The sequence below is a fragment of the Trichechus manatus genome, unplaced genomic scaffold (assembly GCF_000243295.1).
Source record: "Trichechus manatus latirostris isolate Lorelei unplaced genomic scaffold, TriManLat1.0 scaffold00018, whole genome shotgun sequence".
Lineage (NCBI taxonomy): Eukaryota > Metazoa > Chordata > Mammalia > Sirenia > Trichechidae > Trichechus > Trichechus manatus.
In genome coordinates, this window is record NW_004443954.1 from 9,502,459 (window position 1) to 9,518,070 (window position 15,612).

General features: G+C 36.8%; 1 protein-coding gene across 1 annotated transcript in view; it reads right to left on the bottom strand.

The window, feature by feature from the left end:
• The window catches only part of PREX2 (phosphatidylinositol-3,4,5-trisphosphate dependent Rac exchange factor 2), a 324,079-nt gene that overhangs the window by 92,651 nt on the left and 215,816 nt on the right, over positions 1-15,612 (bottom strand). Inside the window, exons 32-34 of the mRNA XM_012554436.1 lie at positions 12,389-12,606; positions 7,344-7,446; positions 2,128-2,271 (exon numbers count right to left, since the gene is read on the bottom strand). Coding sequence (XP_012409890.1) covers positions 2,128-2,271; positions 7,344-7,446; positions 12,389-12,606 — 465 coding nt within the window. The remainder of the gene's footprint in view (positions 1-2,127; positions 2,272-7,343; positions 7,447-12,388; positions 12,607-15,612) is intronic.

Below are 15,612 nucleotides of genomic sequence, written 5' to 3' on the forward strand. Positions count from 1 at the left end.
ACTGTATTTTAAACTTTAAATTACATTTTAACAGTGATATTGTTTGTCCTGAAACAATATTCTTAAGGAGCCCTGGCGGTGCAGTGATTACAGTGCTCAGCTGCTAACCAAAAATGTTGGCAGCTCGAACCCACCAGCTGCTCCATGGGAGAAAGGTGTGGCAGTCTGCTTCCGCTGAAATTTACAGCCTTGGAAACCCTATGGGGCGGTTCAACTCTGTCCTAAAGGGTTACTATGAGTTGGAATTGACTGACAGCAGTGGGTTATTCTTAAATTGTCATTAGAAAAATTAGAAAAGAGAAGTTAACTTGAAAAACAGTCTTATTTTTCCTATGTACATATGCTGCTGGGTGTGATTATTCAGCTATTTATTAATGTGTCACAAATGCATTTTTTTTTAAAGATGCTTAGTGCCATCTGTCATCTCAGTAATGACTTCAAAAACAAAATTAACAAAAATAAAAAGGAAAAGAAGCAAAGAGGCTTTAACACTGCAAGCAGCTCTGGTTAAGCCCTATAAAAGTTAACATTCCAAATCAGCAACCTTCCCTACCTTCTAAAACTATCTCTGTATTAGCTTTTAATATATTTTAGGTTAAACTATTCTCTTAACATGTCTCCAAAGATCTATTTTCGCTCATTTTTTTTTTTAATATTTTATTCCTGTTCATTACAGAATCTTGTACTATCTAAACTGACCCTGCCTATACATCACAGTCCTCCGAGAAGAAATGAAAATATCTTCTTATAACTCCTAAGACCTTGTATTCACTGAAACGTCCCTCTGTTAAATGTATTATTGCCCAGTATCTGTTTGAGGTAGTCACAGTCTTAAACTACGCAAAACGAAGAGTAATCTCTCTTTCAGAATTCAGGGTTTTAAAATAATATGCATACAGTACAAAAGAGAATTGTCACCTGGTAGTGAATTTAGATTTCACATATCTGTCTGGTCTTCACTTATCTAGATTGATTTTATCTCATCTACTTTTTCCATTTTTATTAGACTGTAAAAATTCCACAGCAAAACCAATACAGTTGTTGAAAACTCAAAAGAAGAAAAAATGAAATGTCCTATGATACTACTCAGGGAAATCGATGTAATCTTGTGTCACAACAAGGTTTTTTTTTTTTTTTAAATCACAGACTGGAAGAGACTACACAACAATCTGGACTTCTCATCTCTTCTAGGCAGGATTTTATGACCCCTGAAATCAAAAAGATCCCTTAGATACCTAGTTCACTGCAAGAATCCTTTACTCATGCTAACCTTAATTCCTTCTGCTGCAGTTGACATTCATTCTTCATTTCAAAAAAAAAAGTATATTTACAAAAGATACACATATACTGACAAATATTGACAATAATAAGAACAACTAAAATAACAAAAAACAATTTAACCACCCAATGATAGTTATTGAAAATATTTTGACATACATGTAAATCTGAGCTCTTAACCATTTTTTCTATATCATAAAATATTTTTAGCCACACAGTTTTAATGGTTTTACCATAATTTAGGAGCCCTGGTGATGCAGTGGTTAAGAGCTACAGCTGCTAACCAAAAAGTCAGCAGTTCAAATTCACCAGCAGCTCCTTGGAAACCCTACGGGCAGTTCTCAGCAATGGGTTTGGTTTTGGTTTTGTTGGTGCAGTGATTAAGCACTCGGCTGTTAACCAAAAGGTCAGCGGTTCGAACCCGCCAGCCCCTCCTTGGGAAGAATATGTGGCAGTTTGCTTCGGTAAAGATTACAGCCTTGGAAACACTACAGAGTGGTTCTACTCTGTCCTATAGGGTCGCTATGAATAGGAATCGACTCCATGGCAACGGGTTTGGTTTTGGGTTTACCATATTTATTTAGCCCATTTAATTTAGTTAAATCCATTTAATCTATCTTTATTAATTCAAAACAATGTCTCGTTTCTTTATTATAAATCATGCTGCAATCCTGTTTGATAAATATTTAACCCACATGAGATCATTTTCTTAATATACATTCCCAGAAGTGAATGTGCCTAAGTACTCTGAGAGAATTTTTGAATTAATGAAAAAATAATTGTCATCACTACTATAAAACTTAACAAGATAATTTAAGTACAGCAAAAATCAAAAGGAAAGCAGTTTACCTTGTGCAAAAAGAACAGGATGAATTTTAAACCCTCCTCCATTTTTCAACCGTTGAGGCAGTTGTTCAAAATGGTAACTGTCAATGGAGAAATACACTTTAAGAGCTTGCCGGCTTCCTTCTGCTTGATATGTAAGAGGGACATCTGAAACGACATTTAATACTATATTATTTCCTAAAATCAGGATATATTATACAGTATATTTGCTAACCTTTAAAAAAAGAAAAAATCCTAAGGAGCCCTGGTGGTTCAATGGTTAAGCACTCGGCTGCTAGCCGAAAGGTCATCGGTTCAAACCCTTCAGTTGCTCTGCGGGAGAAAGATGTGGCAGTCTGCTTCCATAAAGACTACAGCTTTGGAAACCCTATGGGCAGCTCTACTCTGTCCTATAGGGGTGCTATGAGTTGGAATTGACTCGACAGCAACAGGTTTGATACTTTTTTTAATCTGTTAAAATGCTCAAGAGTACCAAGTTCAGGGTAGGCATACTTAGAGCGCTTTTCAGTGAAGGAGTATTAAATCAGATTCTCATTAGCTAAAGCAACAGATTTATTACTCTGCTATATATAAAATTCTGTAACAGGAAACTTCCCTACACTTTGACACCAGATGTCTCGCATAACTAAACGAGACATCAGCTACACATGGGTGAGAATCCAAACTCCCCCAGGGAAGCTGCCTCATTCATATTTTAGTCAAAGTGAGTCCTTGGGGTACACTTCTTAAGTAGTGTGCAAGAAATGGAATACACAGCAACTATTATTGAAATTAGTACGGGTTTTGCCCACTTCATTCCCTGAAACCAGATCAGAATGTATTATCCTGTGGTGATGTCTTACAAAAATTAGAAATTATCAGTCCAAATTCTTTTATTTTAAAAGCTCCTAAAACAATTACAAGAAAAAGAAAACCTGACCAACCTGAAAAGCTAAAATGCTGTAGGAGTGTTTCACAGTGATATCATAAATCCCCTTCGTTTTATGATACTTAGATGAATGATAAATAATTTCTACCTCATTAAAAACAAATATAAAATTTTCCTAACAGTCTAGAATAATCACACTAGTTAAAAATTAAGGCTAACATATAGTAGGCATTTAGGATGCGTTCTTAATATTATTTCTAAACTGCTTCTTGAAATGACGTAGTATATAAAAATAGAGTTCAAAGTTAAATATATTTATTATCCCAGACTCCAGGCTTCTTATTAAATTTACTAATTTAATTCTGCATATCAGTAGAGTGGGCACTGCATCACCAACTAAAATTTCCTTTATGCAATATAATATTGTGTATTTTATTTTTGTTCCTAATTATTTCAAGGAAGATATGAATGATTTTGGTTCAGGAAAGAGAATAAATAAACCTATCAGTTGAAGGGTTGGAAAATAACTGCTCTTTTATAATTGGGAAAATACCCCACGTCCTGGTTTCTCAAATAAAGAGAAACAGATATATAGACACTAAAAAAATACAGATATATGGACACTAAGTATTTGTATCTTCTAGTTCCCCTTTTCATACACTGTCTCTCATAGGTATTTTAATTTTTTTTTAATTCCATCCTTTTGCTCTTTGATATCAACACAGCTCATCTCTGTGTTCACAAATAGATAATGTCATTGAAATGAAAAAAAAAATGATTATAGCATTTGTGCTTTCATATGATAGGACTAGCAAAGGACAAATAAATATACTACACCAGGAATGAAGAATCTGAAACTTGCTGAAAGTTATCCAGTATATTAAATTTAAAGTGCAGGTAACGCTAAGAGTAATTAAAGAACACTACGTGGAAGGTTGGAGAACGTTTCCTGCAAAGTATTCGCCGCATCTGTGAAAGTGTGTATTAACATAGAGGTAAAAATTGTTGCCCCTTATTCATGGGAATTTATCCACCATGAAAAACAAACTTGACGATTAGGGCTAGGTATGATTATATAAGAGTCTCCGGGTGGCACAAACAGTTAAGCACTAGGCTACTAACTGAAAGGTCAGTGGTTCGAACCTACCCAGAAGCGTGCTGGCAGAAAGGCCTGGCGATCTGCCCCTGAAAGGTCACAGCCATAAAGGTCCTACAGAACAGAGTTCTATTCTGACACACGTGGTGTCTCCATAAGTCAGAACTGACTTGACAGCAACTGGCTTTGTTTTTTTTTGGTTTAAAATAATTAGATACATAGCTGCAATCGAGTCGACTCCAACTCAGGACCTTATGTACAACAGAACGCAACGCTGCCCGATCCTGCATCATCCTTACGATTTCTGGCACATTTGAGTACATCATTGCAGTTACTGTGCCAATCCATATCACCAAGGGTCTCCCTCACCCTCCTCGACCCTCTACTTCACCAAACTTGGCGTCCTCCTCCAGCGATTGATCCCTCCTGATAACATGTCTAAAGAAAGGGAGTCGTACAATGATCTATTGTGATTCATAAGATTTTCACGGGCTAACTTTCAGAAGCACATCACCTGCTGGTATTTAAAATAGCAGTGCCACAGCTTCCAGCATCACAGCAACATGCAAGTCACCACAGCACAACCAACTGATAGATGGGTGGTGGTCGGGACGATGAAAAGCTTTAAAACCATCACTGCATGAGAAAAAAGTCTCTGCTATCATTGTAGAGAGGGATTCATCTTAGCAGTTTCAACAGTGATGTCCCATCTCTATAAACATGGCCCCCAATCCTTGGGTGGGCCAGAGACTGTGAAAATAAGTCTTAAACTAAGAAGTTCTTAGTTCCTTTTGCCTGAGTAGCTCTTCCCTGACCTTCTGCAGGGTTTGGTTTTTCTTGTCCTTCTGGTCTCACCTGAGAACCCTCTTCTGCAGAGAGCTCTTCCCCAGTCATTCCTTAGAAATGAGGCACCCCATCTGTACTCTTTAGGTATCTCTTTATTTCCTTCATAGGACTGATCACAGTCCTAATTATCTGGGTATTTGATTCCTTTTTCACTGTCTCCCAACTAGGCTGTGAGCTCTATAAAGACAAGGACCAGGTCTGTCTTATTAACATGGCATCCACAGCTCCAGGCTTAACACCTAGCCTCTATGTGAATAGTAGGGCTCAACAAATACATTCTCTTAATTAATTAATTACTATAAAATTTCCCATAACACTTCCATGGAAGGGGAAGACCTGTTGTCATTATGCTATTCTCCTAAAAATGTATATATTCCACAAAATACATTTAATTATACACAGCCTAATAATTTAGTTAATTTATTCCTCCTTCACTAATTATATGACTCTGGAAGTACCTTGTATTTTCCCTATCATTAAAGTGGGTCAAATTGCCCATTTATTCCTTTGCATGTTTCACTACTCTCTAAGCTCCATGCCAGCAAGGTCTTTATTTACTCACCATTATATCACTACAGTCCCTTGCTGGTGCAAATGGTTAATGCACTCAGCTGCTAACCAAAAGGTTGGCGTTTGAAGTCCACCCAGAGGCATCTCAGAAGAAAGGCCTGGTGATCTACTTCTGAAAAATCAGCCATTGAAAACCCTATGGAGCACAGTTCTATTCTGACACATATTATAGTTGCCATGAGTTGGAAATGACTCAACAGTAATTAGTTTGCTGGTATATTCTTAGAATTTAGGTCAGTATTTAGCACATGGAGCCCTGGTGGCACGGTGGTTAAGTGCTTGGCTACTAACCAAAAGGTCAGCGGTTTGAATCCACCAGCTACTCCTTGGAAATCCTATGGGGTAGTTCTACTCTGTCCTATAGGGTCACTATGAGTTGGAATCAACTAGACAGCATCAAGTTTTGATTTTTTTTTTTTATTTAGCACATTATTCATTCTTAATAATTATTTCTTCTCTGAAAATGAAATAACATTAATCCAGACTTTTGAGTCCTGCTTGCTTGGCATGCCACAATTATTCAGAATCTCATTATTTTTCATGGAAAAATAAGTATGGATAATGCTATAAATATGACCTTATAAAAGAATGCAAAGTAATAGAGTGAGGAGGAAGTATTCGAATATTTATTGAAAGCTACCATAGGCCATATGTAATGCTACAGTCTTTCAAACACATTACCTTATTTAATCTCCACCACCCTTTGCATCTACAGCGAGTAAAACTATTATTATCGTTTTTGAAGGTGAGAATGGAATCTCTGGATTTGAATTCAGGTTTTTTTATTTCTGTTGATTCATTTATTCATCCTATAGTACAGTCTCCAAGGGAGCAAAATCCTTTTCCATCTCGTTCACTGTTGTATCTCCAGCACTCAAGAGACTGGGAAAGTGTTTTGCCCCTTGGAATGTGAGTATATTTGTACATGTTAAAATTTTTAGGGACTCAGATTATCTTATTGTCAATTTTCATTTAATAAATGAACAAAAAAGGTAGAATACATGTCTATTCCTTCAGAATTAAATTATATTTTTTATCAGTTATTGCCAGATCAACCAATCATGTCTCTCTATTAGATTTAAATTATATAAATGTGACCATGACTTCGGTCTCCTCCATTTCTTTTTAGCTCTAAATCATTATTTTTACTCTCTACAAACATATTCTCTAGACTATGAATTGGAGATAAAGAGTGAAAACTCAATTCAGTCATTTTTGCTATATTGTTGTTGTTGTTAGGTGTTGTCGAGTCAGTTCCAACTCACAGCAACCCTACGTACAACAGAACGAAACACTGCCTGGTCCTGTGCCATCCTCACAATCTTTGCTCTATTTGAGCCAACTGTTGAAGCCACTGCGTCAATCCATCTCATCGAGGGTCCTCCTCTTTTTTGCTAACCCTCTACTTTACCAAGTATAATGTCCTTCTCCAGGGACTGGTCCCTCCCGATAACGTGTCCAAAGTACGTGAGACGAGATCTCACCATCCTTGCTTCTAAGGAATATTCTGGCTATACTTCCAACACAAATTTGTTCTTCTGGCAGTCCACATATATTCAATATTCTTTGCCATGTAATTGTCATATATTTTAGTAAAAGTTTGGATGTCCAAGTAACAGATGAAAATAAAGTTTAGAATTACCTTCAGATTCAAATTATATATATTTTTCATCACTATCATAGTCGGTTGCTATGAATTATTTTATCCTAAATATAAATATTTTATATAAAATAATTTAAAATATATATCAAAGACATACATATCAATTTTACACCATATGTTATTGTTTGATTCCAAAGAAATTCTATAAAATATCTATGAAATATTTAGTGATATACTTGCAACCAGTGGCTCCTCTTCTGATGGTTTAAAGTAAAAGGAAACCTTCTCCAAATCAAATAATGCAACCAGTGTATCTTCCAGCATGGCTTGTTCATCTGTCTAGAAAGAAAGAAAACACTATGTAATAATATGACATGATATGATATATATGATGTAATGTAATGTAATATAAATCCAGATTAAAAGTCACTTCATTTAATGTTTTGTTTTATTGACACACGACAATAATTATAAACACGTAAGACCCTCACTGCAATTAACAAATTCCTCAACTTACAAGTTTCTTTTATAGCTTTGTAGTTTTATATTTCTCCTTTTCTCTATTAACTAGATTCAGGACTTAAACCAGTTCTAAATGGTTCAGTCATGGCTGACGGAAACAAGGCAGGGCTTCAAACCAGTTGGAAGCGGTTCAGTCGTGGTCCACAGAAACATGGGCCCATAAACATTGCATAGCCACCAAATCTCTTGCGCTTTGGCTTTCAAACCGATTAGGAAACAGGCAGCGTGCCCAGCTCAAAGATGGCGGTTGACCGCGCAGCTTTCAACGTGTCCTGTCAATAATCCAATCTCCTGCATCAAGAAACTTTCAGGAGCCAGTAATCTAAGCTCCTCCATCAGGAAACTTTCAGGAGCCAATAATCCAATCCCCCACATCAGGAAACTTCCAGGAGCTTTATGCAGGAGACTGGATTATTGGCAGGGCTGTGGAGAGCAACACACATTCAAAGCAGCGCAGTTGGCTGCTGTCTTTGAGTGGGGTGCCCTGTCTGTTTCCTTCTCGGATCAAAAGCCAAGGCGCAAGATATTTGGTTGCTATGCAACGTGTATGCTGCCCTTGCTTCTGTCGGCCATGACTGAACCGCTTTGAACCGGTTGGAAGCCCTGCCTTGTTTCTGTGGGCCATAACCGAGCCATTAGAACCAGTTCAAAGTCCTGCCTAAATTATTATACACACAATTTTTCAGTCTATTTTATAGCTAGGATCTAAACATATTGTTTCATTTATCATTCACAAATAAATGCACACACAAAAAGTATGTTAATTGCCCCTAAACTTACAAAATCTTATAAATATAACAGCTCAAAAGCAAAAATATTGTTTTATTAAAAAGCTGCAGGACACATTGGTCATCCTATTTTACGATAAGATAACTGATGCATTATTCAATTTGCTCTTTATTAGAACTGTAATAAAAGCAATTTGCATGTGTGTAATGATTTTTCTTGCAATGAGCTTGGGGGCAAGAATTATTTTCAACTCACTTGCCTTTAAGAGGCCTAGTCCCGAAACTTGTGAATATAAAATTTGATTTGTCTTAATCATTCTTGTCTTTGCTAGGATGTCTTATTTTACAGCTGAGGCAGGTAAGGCCCGGACAGGCTAACACGTTCAGTGCTTGTCTCAGTGATACCCACTTCCTAAGACTAGATTATGGCTTCTCTACTAGAAGTTAAGGGCACTATCTACTGGGTCCTTTACTAATTTCCTTCTGAAAAAACAATTAGACTTATTAAATCAGCTTATCTTTTACAGACAAAATTTTTTCCTTAAGGATGTCAGTAATCTTTTTAAAAATTAATTTTAACAACATTTACAACATGTTTTTAAAAACTGTCCTAAGCTCGTAGCCGTATTTTTGGCAGCTTTAGTAGACGGTGAATACCTGGGCAGTGCAAATAGCTAACGCATTCAGCTGCTAACCAAAAGGCTGAAGGCGCGAGTCCACCCAGAGGCACCTCAGAAGAAAGGCCTGGCCATCTGTTTCTGAAAGATCAGCTACTGAAAACCCAGTGGAGCCCAGTTCTGCTCTGACATACATGAGGTCACCATAAAGTGGCATCGACTCAACAGCAACTGCTTTAGTAGAAGGTGAATGAGGTGATAAAGCATTTCATCCTGGCAGAGTCACTAAGGTAGGCCAGGCCCCAGAGAAGGGTGGCATGGAACTGAGAAGGAGGTTAACAGAATTGCCACCTTTACACCTTCGTTTGGTACTTCACAATGTAGGAACCCTGGTTGCATAGTGGTTAAGCCCTCAGCTGCTAACTGAAAGGCTGGGGGTTTGAACCTAATCCCAGTAGCTCCGTGGAAGAAAGACCTGGTGATTTGCTCCCATAAGGATTACAGGAAACCCTACGGGGCAGTTCTACTCTGTCCTATAAGGTCACTATGAGTTGGAACTAATTGATGGCAATGGGTTTTTTTTTCTAAAAAAAATACTGCTTGCTATATAGTAAGTGCTGGGTAAATGTCTGTGAAGCTGTTATTGCTTTAAAATTCTTTCAAAGCAGCAGCAAACTGTCATCAACCCTGGAGCGGAAGGAAAGGACTGAGGAAGCACACAGAGCTCCTGTGTCTGCAGCCCCCGGGAGTCCCTCCCAGTCCTAGCAGGTTCCATGTTCTTTTTAGAGAAGCAGAAAAACTAAGTGTGTCCTTGAGATTTTCTTTTCTTTGCAACCTTTGTATTTGTTATCAATTCCTTAAACAATTTTAAGGGCTTCACAAAACCAGTTGTTGTTGTTTTTTTTAAATGTGTTATTGAGATAGAATTATTCACACACTATAAAATGTACCAGAGCGTACAGTTGAGGAGTTTTTAGAATATTCACAGTTGTACAACCATTACCATTATCCAGTTTTAGAACATTTTCAAAAAGAAACCCGTGCTCATTAGCATTCACTGCCATTCCCCTTCTTCGAATTCACAGCTCTAGGAAACTATAAAGCTACTTTCAGTCTCTATAAATTTGCGAATTTGGGGACATTTCATAATAATGGACTCAAACAATATGTGGTCTTTCTTGAGACTGGCTTTTTTCACTTTGCATAATGTTTGCCAGATTCATACATGTTGTAACATGTATCAGTATTTCATTCCTTATTATGGTCAAATAATATTCTATTGTTTGGAATATCCTACCACAATTTGTTTATGCATTCATCAGATGAGGGACCTCTGGGTTGTTTCCACTGTTTGGCTATTATGAATAATCTTGCTATGAACATTCGTGTACAAGTTTTTGTGAGGACGTATGTTTTCACTTCTCTTGGGTATACACCTAAGAGTGGAATTGCTGAGTCACATGGACACTCTATATTTAACACTGAGGAACCACCAAACTATATTTTCCGAAGCAGCTGTATTATTTTACGTTCCTACCAGCAATATATGAGAGTTCCAATTTACTGGCCATTTGTTTTTTTGTTTTTTGTTTTTTTTTTTGGAGAAATATTATTCAAATCTTTTGCCCACTTTTTAATTGGGTTATTTGTCGTCTTATTATTGAGTTTTCAGAGTTCTTTATATATTCTGAATATGACTCACTTATGAGATATATAATTTGCAAGTGATTTTCTCCTTTCCTTGAAATTTCAAATAAAATTAAGTTTAAAGTAAAAGTACCAGCACTTGATTAGACTACAGCAGTTTTTTCAAGTAAGGAGAATAGAAATGAATCCTCATTTATTCATTCAATAAACAATGCCTACCAATTGTTAAGAAGTAGGCTAGGCAGATATCTTCCTGCCTTATGTAATATATATTTGATAAGTAACGATTTATTAGTATTTATTTTGTTCTTAAAAATTTCCAAAAGCACATTGTTTCAGATTGTTCATTAATTAAATCTTCTCTTGGTTTTATTAGCAACTAAATAAGAAATACATCACACATGTGGAGTGCGTACAGTCTTTTTTCAAAAGAATTCACTTCTCTCTGCAGTACACTTAGATGGACTTCCTTATCTTACTATTCCAGAACCTTCTGTGACTGTGCCATCACCTCCCTACCGTCAATATCATTGAAAGAAAACACTATTTTGATGTAAAAAATAATGTGTATTTATTTAAAAATTCAACCATTATTGCTTGGTAGCTACATTTTCTATGTGTAATATGCCCTGCTTTGCCCTGCCCATTGCTGTCAAGTCAATCCCTACTCAGAGCGACCCTATAGGACAGAGAAGAACTGCCCCATAGGGTTTCCAGGGAGCATCTGGTGGATTCGAACTGCTGACCTTTTCGTTAGCAGCCGAGCTCTCAACCACTGTGCCACCAGGGCTCCATGTGTAATATAATAGATGATAATAGCATCTCATGTTTCAAATCACAATTCTATTTAATGAACACCAGAGGTTTTATATAAAGTGAACGTATTTGTTTTTTAACATCATGACAACCATCAGAGCCACGGTAAATATATGTGAAAAATCTCTCAGTTCATCACAATTTTATTTGTGAAATATTTCAAGATGCTTTCTTCATACCCACTGTGGAAAACTGAAGCTAAACATGGACAATTCTACAGTTAATTATAGCAATGTTCTCAGATTTAACAGGACAAACATACATACAAAGGAAGGCCCTATAATTATTTAACATATGCAAATTCTAAACAGATTGTCAGACAGAACAGCGACGCAAGTTGTCTGAGCTCGTGTATCAAGCACGCCTCAGAATATCACAGCCTCAGTGGGAGCTTTGGTTTCAAGGCAGGTTGTTTTTTCTCTGACTGGAAAAAAGATTTTTTGTTAATAACAGTAGCAGAAAGACTCTCTCTCCTCTGATGACCTTTCCGAGTGAGCACTTAGAGATACAAGAATTAGTAACAGATGGAAGTCTTCTCAGCTTTTAGCAGTCATACGGAATAAATAATCAGGAAAGAAGTTACACATTCTACATAACCCAGCAAAACCAAACCATTGCCATCAAGTCGATTCCAACTCATAGTAACCCTACAGGACAGAGTAGAACTGCCCCATAGGGTTTCCAAGGAGCGGCTGGTAGATTTGAACTGCCAACCTTTTGGTTAGCAGCTGAGCTCTTTACCACTGTGTCACCAGGACTCCGGAGTCTACATAACTTATTAAAACTTAAATGACAATAGAAAAATATATACTCATAAGTAGCTGAGTGACTGCTGATACAATAATGAAGTAAAATAATGAGGGGAAAATGAATAACCACTTCTTATTTGGAGAACATGTTACAATGTAGTTTACAGGTTACAAAGACAGTAGGAGTCACTGTGGTTCTTACCAGGTTTGGTGACAGCAAGGACTGAAAGTGAAAAAGAACACCTGCATTCGCTATCTGGTTCAGCCACCTTCTGCTGGCTTCCCAGGTTTCCATCTCATTTTCTTTGCTGTTGTCAAACATCTGGTTTAAGGCCGCCATGAGCTGCTCAGAGAAGGCGCAGACAGTGGCCACAAGGCTTTGGCAGAAAACCATGTCTCTCCGGAGCTGTGTCTCACTGTCTGTGAGCCAGGAGAGCATAAAGACAGCTTTGAAAAATGTCACAAACGATTAAAACCAATTCATTAAGCATTTATATCCACCACTGTGTCATCTCTTCACCTGACTCATCCTATGTGAAAAATGTGAATTTGAGCTCTATTATGAACACGTACGTTTCAGCAAGCATGCTCTTTTGGAGGCACTGACCACCAAAAATGTTAGAAATATTAAAATCATTTTTATTCATCAATTTGATGACCTTATTCTGCAATCATTAAATTGTTTTATAAAACCTGAGGAAAAAAAGAAGTCTTCATTGTTTATTATTTCCTTTTTTTGAGGCAACACAATTTCCATTTGTTGTATAACACTTTACTGCAGGACAATCGAAGTCCAAATTCTCAGTTTGTGCGGGCAAATGAAATTTAATATTTCAATACAAAATTTTTTAAATTGCTTACTAAACCTCCTCAAATATTAATTTGAAATGCACATTTGAGAAAGATTATTTGATACCCAATTGTTTGTAATAATAACGAAATCTGTACGTCCTCAGTCATTCAACCTCCAGAGCTATAAATACTTCTAGCTCATAAATTCCTTTATTTTTTGACATGAGTTTTAGCATAAATTAATGTTTACTATGTTTCTTTTCCTGCAATTGACTGAATTTCTGACTGGCCCATTTTGAGTGTAAGGGTCCCCATGAATGGCCACTCTGAGGCCATACTTTCTTTCCCATGGAAACAATCTGTGTCTCCTGACCACACAGGGTTCACTTCCTTCCTTCTTTGGGTGGCTGGATACATATGAACCACACAAACACCAAGCCACACATTTTGCGCATTGAAAAATCACTTTCAACCAGATGAACAACAAAGGTAAAAACGAAACACTCCAAAAAGTCTTCCAAATATTTTCAGAGCTCATAGAATATTCTGGAATGAAGAAATATCATCAATATTAGAGTATAATATAAAAATAAATCCTTTTATTCAGTGTTGTACTCTTGGTTTATTGATAAAAGGCATAATTATTGTTCACCAAGAAGAAAGAACATGATTTTAATAACCATGAAAGTCATGTATATACATAATATAGCTACTGTGTGTTACTCAGTTTTACTCTCAGTAACACTTACTCTTGGAAATCTTATTAGAGAAAGGATTAAATATTAAAAAATATTTAATTTTATGTTGAAAATAACTATTAGGCTGAATTATATGAACTTGCTGTTTAAAGACTGTTGAATACGGCAATCCCATACAGCTTGCTTTATTAATGTAACCAACAATACATGTTAGACATTTCCCTTAAGTAGTTATATACCATGTGTCACATTCTAATAGATGGGAAAAAATATTTCATTGGTAACTATTAAATGGCTAAATTAGGAATAAGTGTTGTCTACCAATTCTCAATTAGCACAATTTCTAACATAGAACAGACAAATGTTTACTGAAGGAATGAATTGGGGAAAATGAGCTCTGAAGGCAATTAACAAACAAATTAAGTGAAATGGAAATGCATATATTCATTCTCTGACTTCTTCAAGTGCCTGGGTTTAGCTTGATTTCAAAGGGTAATTCAGATAGCTTGTTAGTCCAAATGTGTGTCTAGGATGACAAACCAAATAGTTAAAAATTGCCCTATATCTTCCTGGGGCATTCTTGCCTTGCTTTTCAGTGGTCCTATAATGAAGCAGAATCCCTCGGTAGTGTAATTAGTCAACGCAGTCAGGTGGAGGTTCGAGTCCACCCAGATGTGCCTCAGAAGAAAGGCCTGGTGATCTACTACCAAAAAATCAGCCACTGAAAACCCGATGGAGCACAGTTCTACTCTGACGCACATGGGGTTGCCATAAGTCAGAGTCAACTCCGTGGAAAATGGATTGTTGTTTGTTTTGTTTTGTTTGTTTTTAGTGAGGCCGATAATCTGGGTGAATTTTTAAAAATACTTCTTCAGCAGGAAAACTCCTACCTATAATCTGAGAATAATTTTTTTTGAGTATTTAATTGGAAAGAACACTGCTGATATGAAAAGTGGGAAGCCAAGTCTAGGAAAGGAAGATTCTAGTTCTACTGCAAGCTTTAGTAAAGGTCACAGGAGTTAATGACTTTGCTACTAGTAGAAATAATTTTCTCCAAATTGCTTTTGAGAAGAAATTCTCAAATTTCTTCTCTTTTATTCTAAAAACAATACATTAGATGTTTAGCCTACTTTCTGTTAGTATATTCTATACGCATTTTAAACCAAATAAAAACTTTCTTCCAACTTCATTATCAAATCAGAACGGATCACAATTAACATTGACGAGTCTTTCCAATATGTAAAACCAGTTGCTAGCTCTAACTGCTACACAAAAGTTATATTCATTCATTCATTCAAACTTTTAACACTGAAGGCCCAGCAGGAATTAAAGGTTGCACTAATTACTAGAAGCAGTAATTACAGACAGGCCTCAGCCACGTGTATTGTCACAGTCGAGTGATGAAAATAGGTATGCAGATGCCTTTGGACCACACTGTCATTTAAATCTTTACCCAACACATTTTAAACTAAAAGACATGTAATAAATGCTTATTACGTCATAAGGTTATTGTCTGTTCACCACCTTCCTACTTTCAGCAGGGAGAAGATTACCTGACTGCGTAGACTTTGAAAGTTCATAAAATGCACATCGTTCATGAAGATGTCTTCAAGTAACTTTTTATCTGCTACCATCTCACAAAGAGTAACAAAGGAAGAAAACTCAGTGTCGCAAACGGCGTTTACGGCGTTTACGACCAACCTATCTCCAACTTAGATTCAGAGCTTCTCAACACACCACTTCTCTCCATTCATCCCACAAGCCAGCAATAAACTTCACAGGGTTGTTGTGAGCATGTAATAAAACAATGCGTCTGACAGCAGCTGGAAGAGAGGGGAGCACAGTCCTGTCCTCTTTGACCTACACAGGGCTGCTCAGCATACCTGACGGCATTCAGTGCCCTCACGATCCATACCTTTGTCCGTGGGTTTCCTGT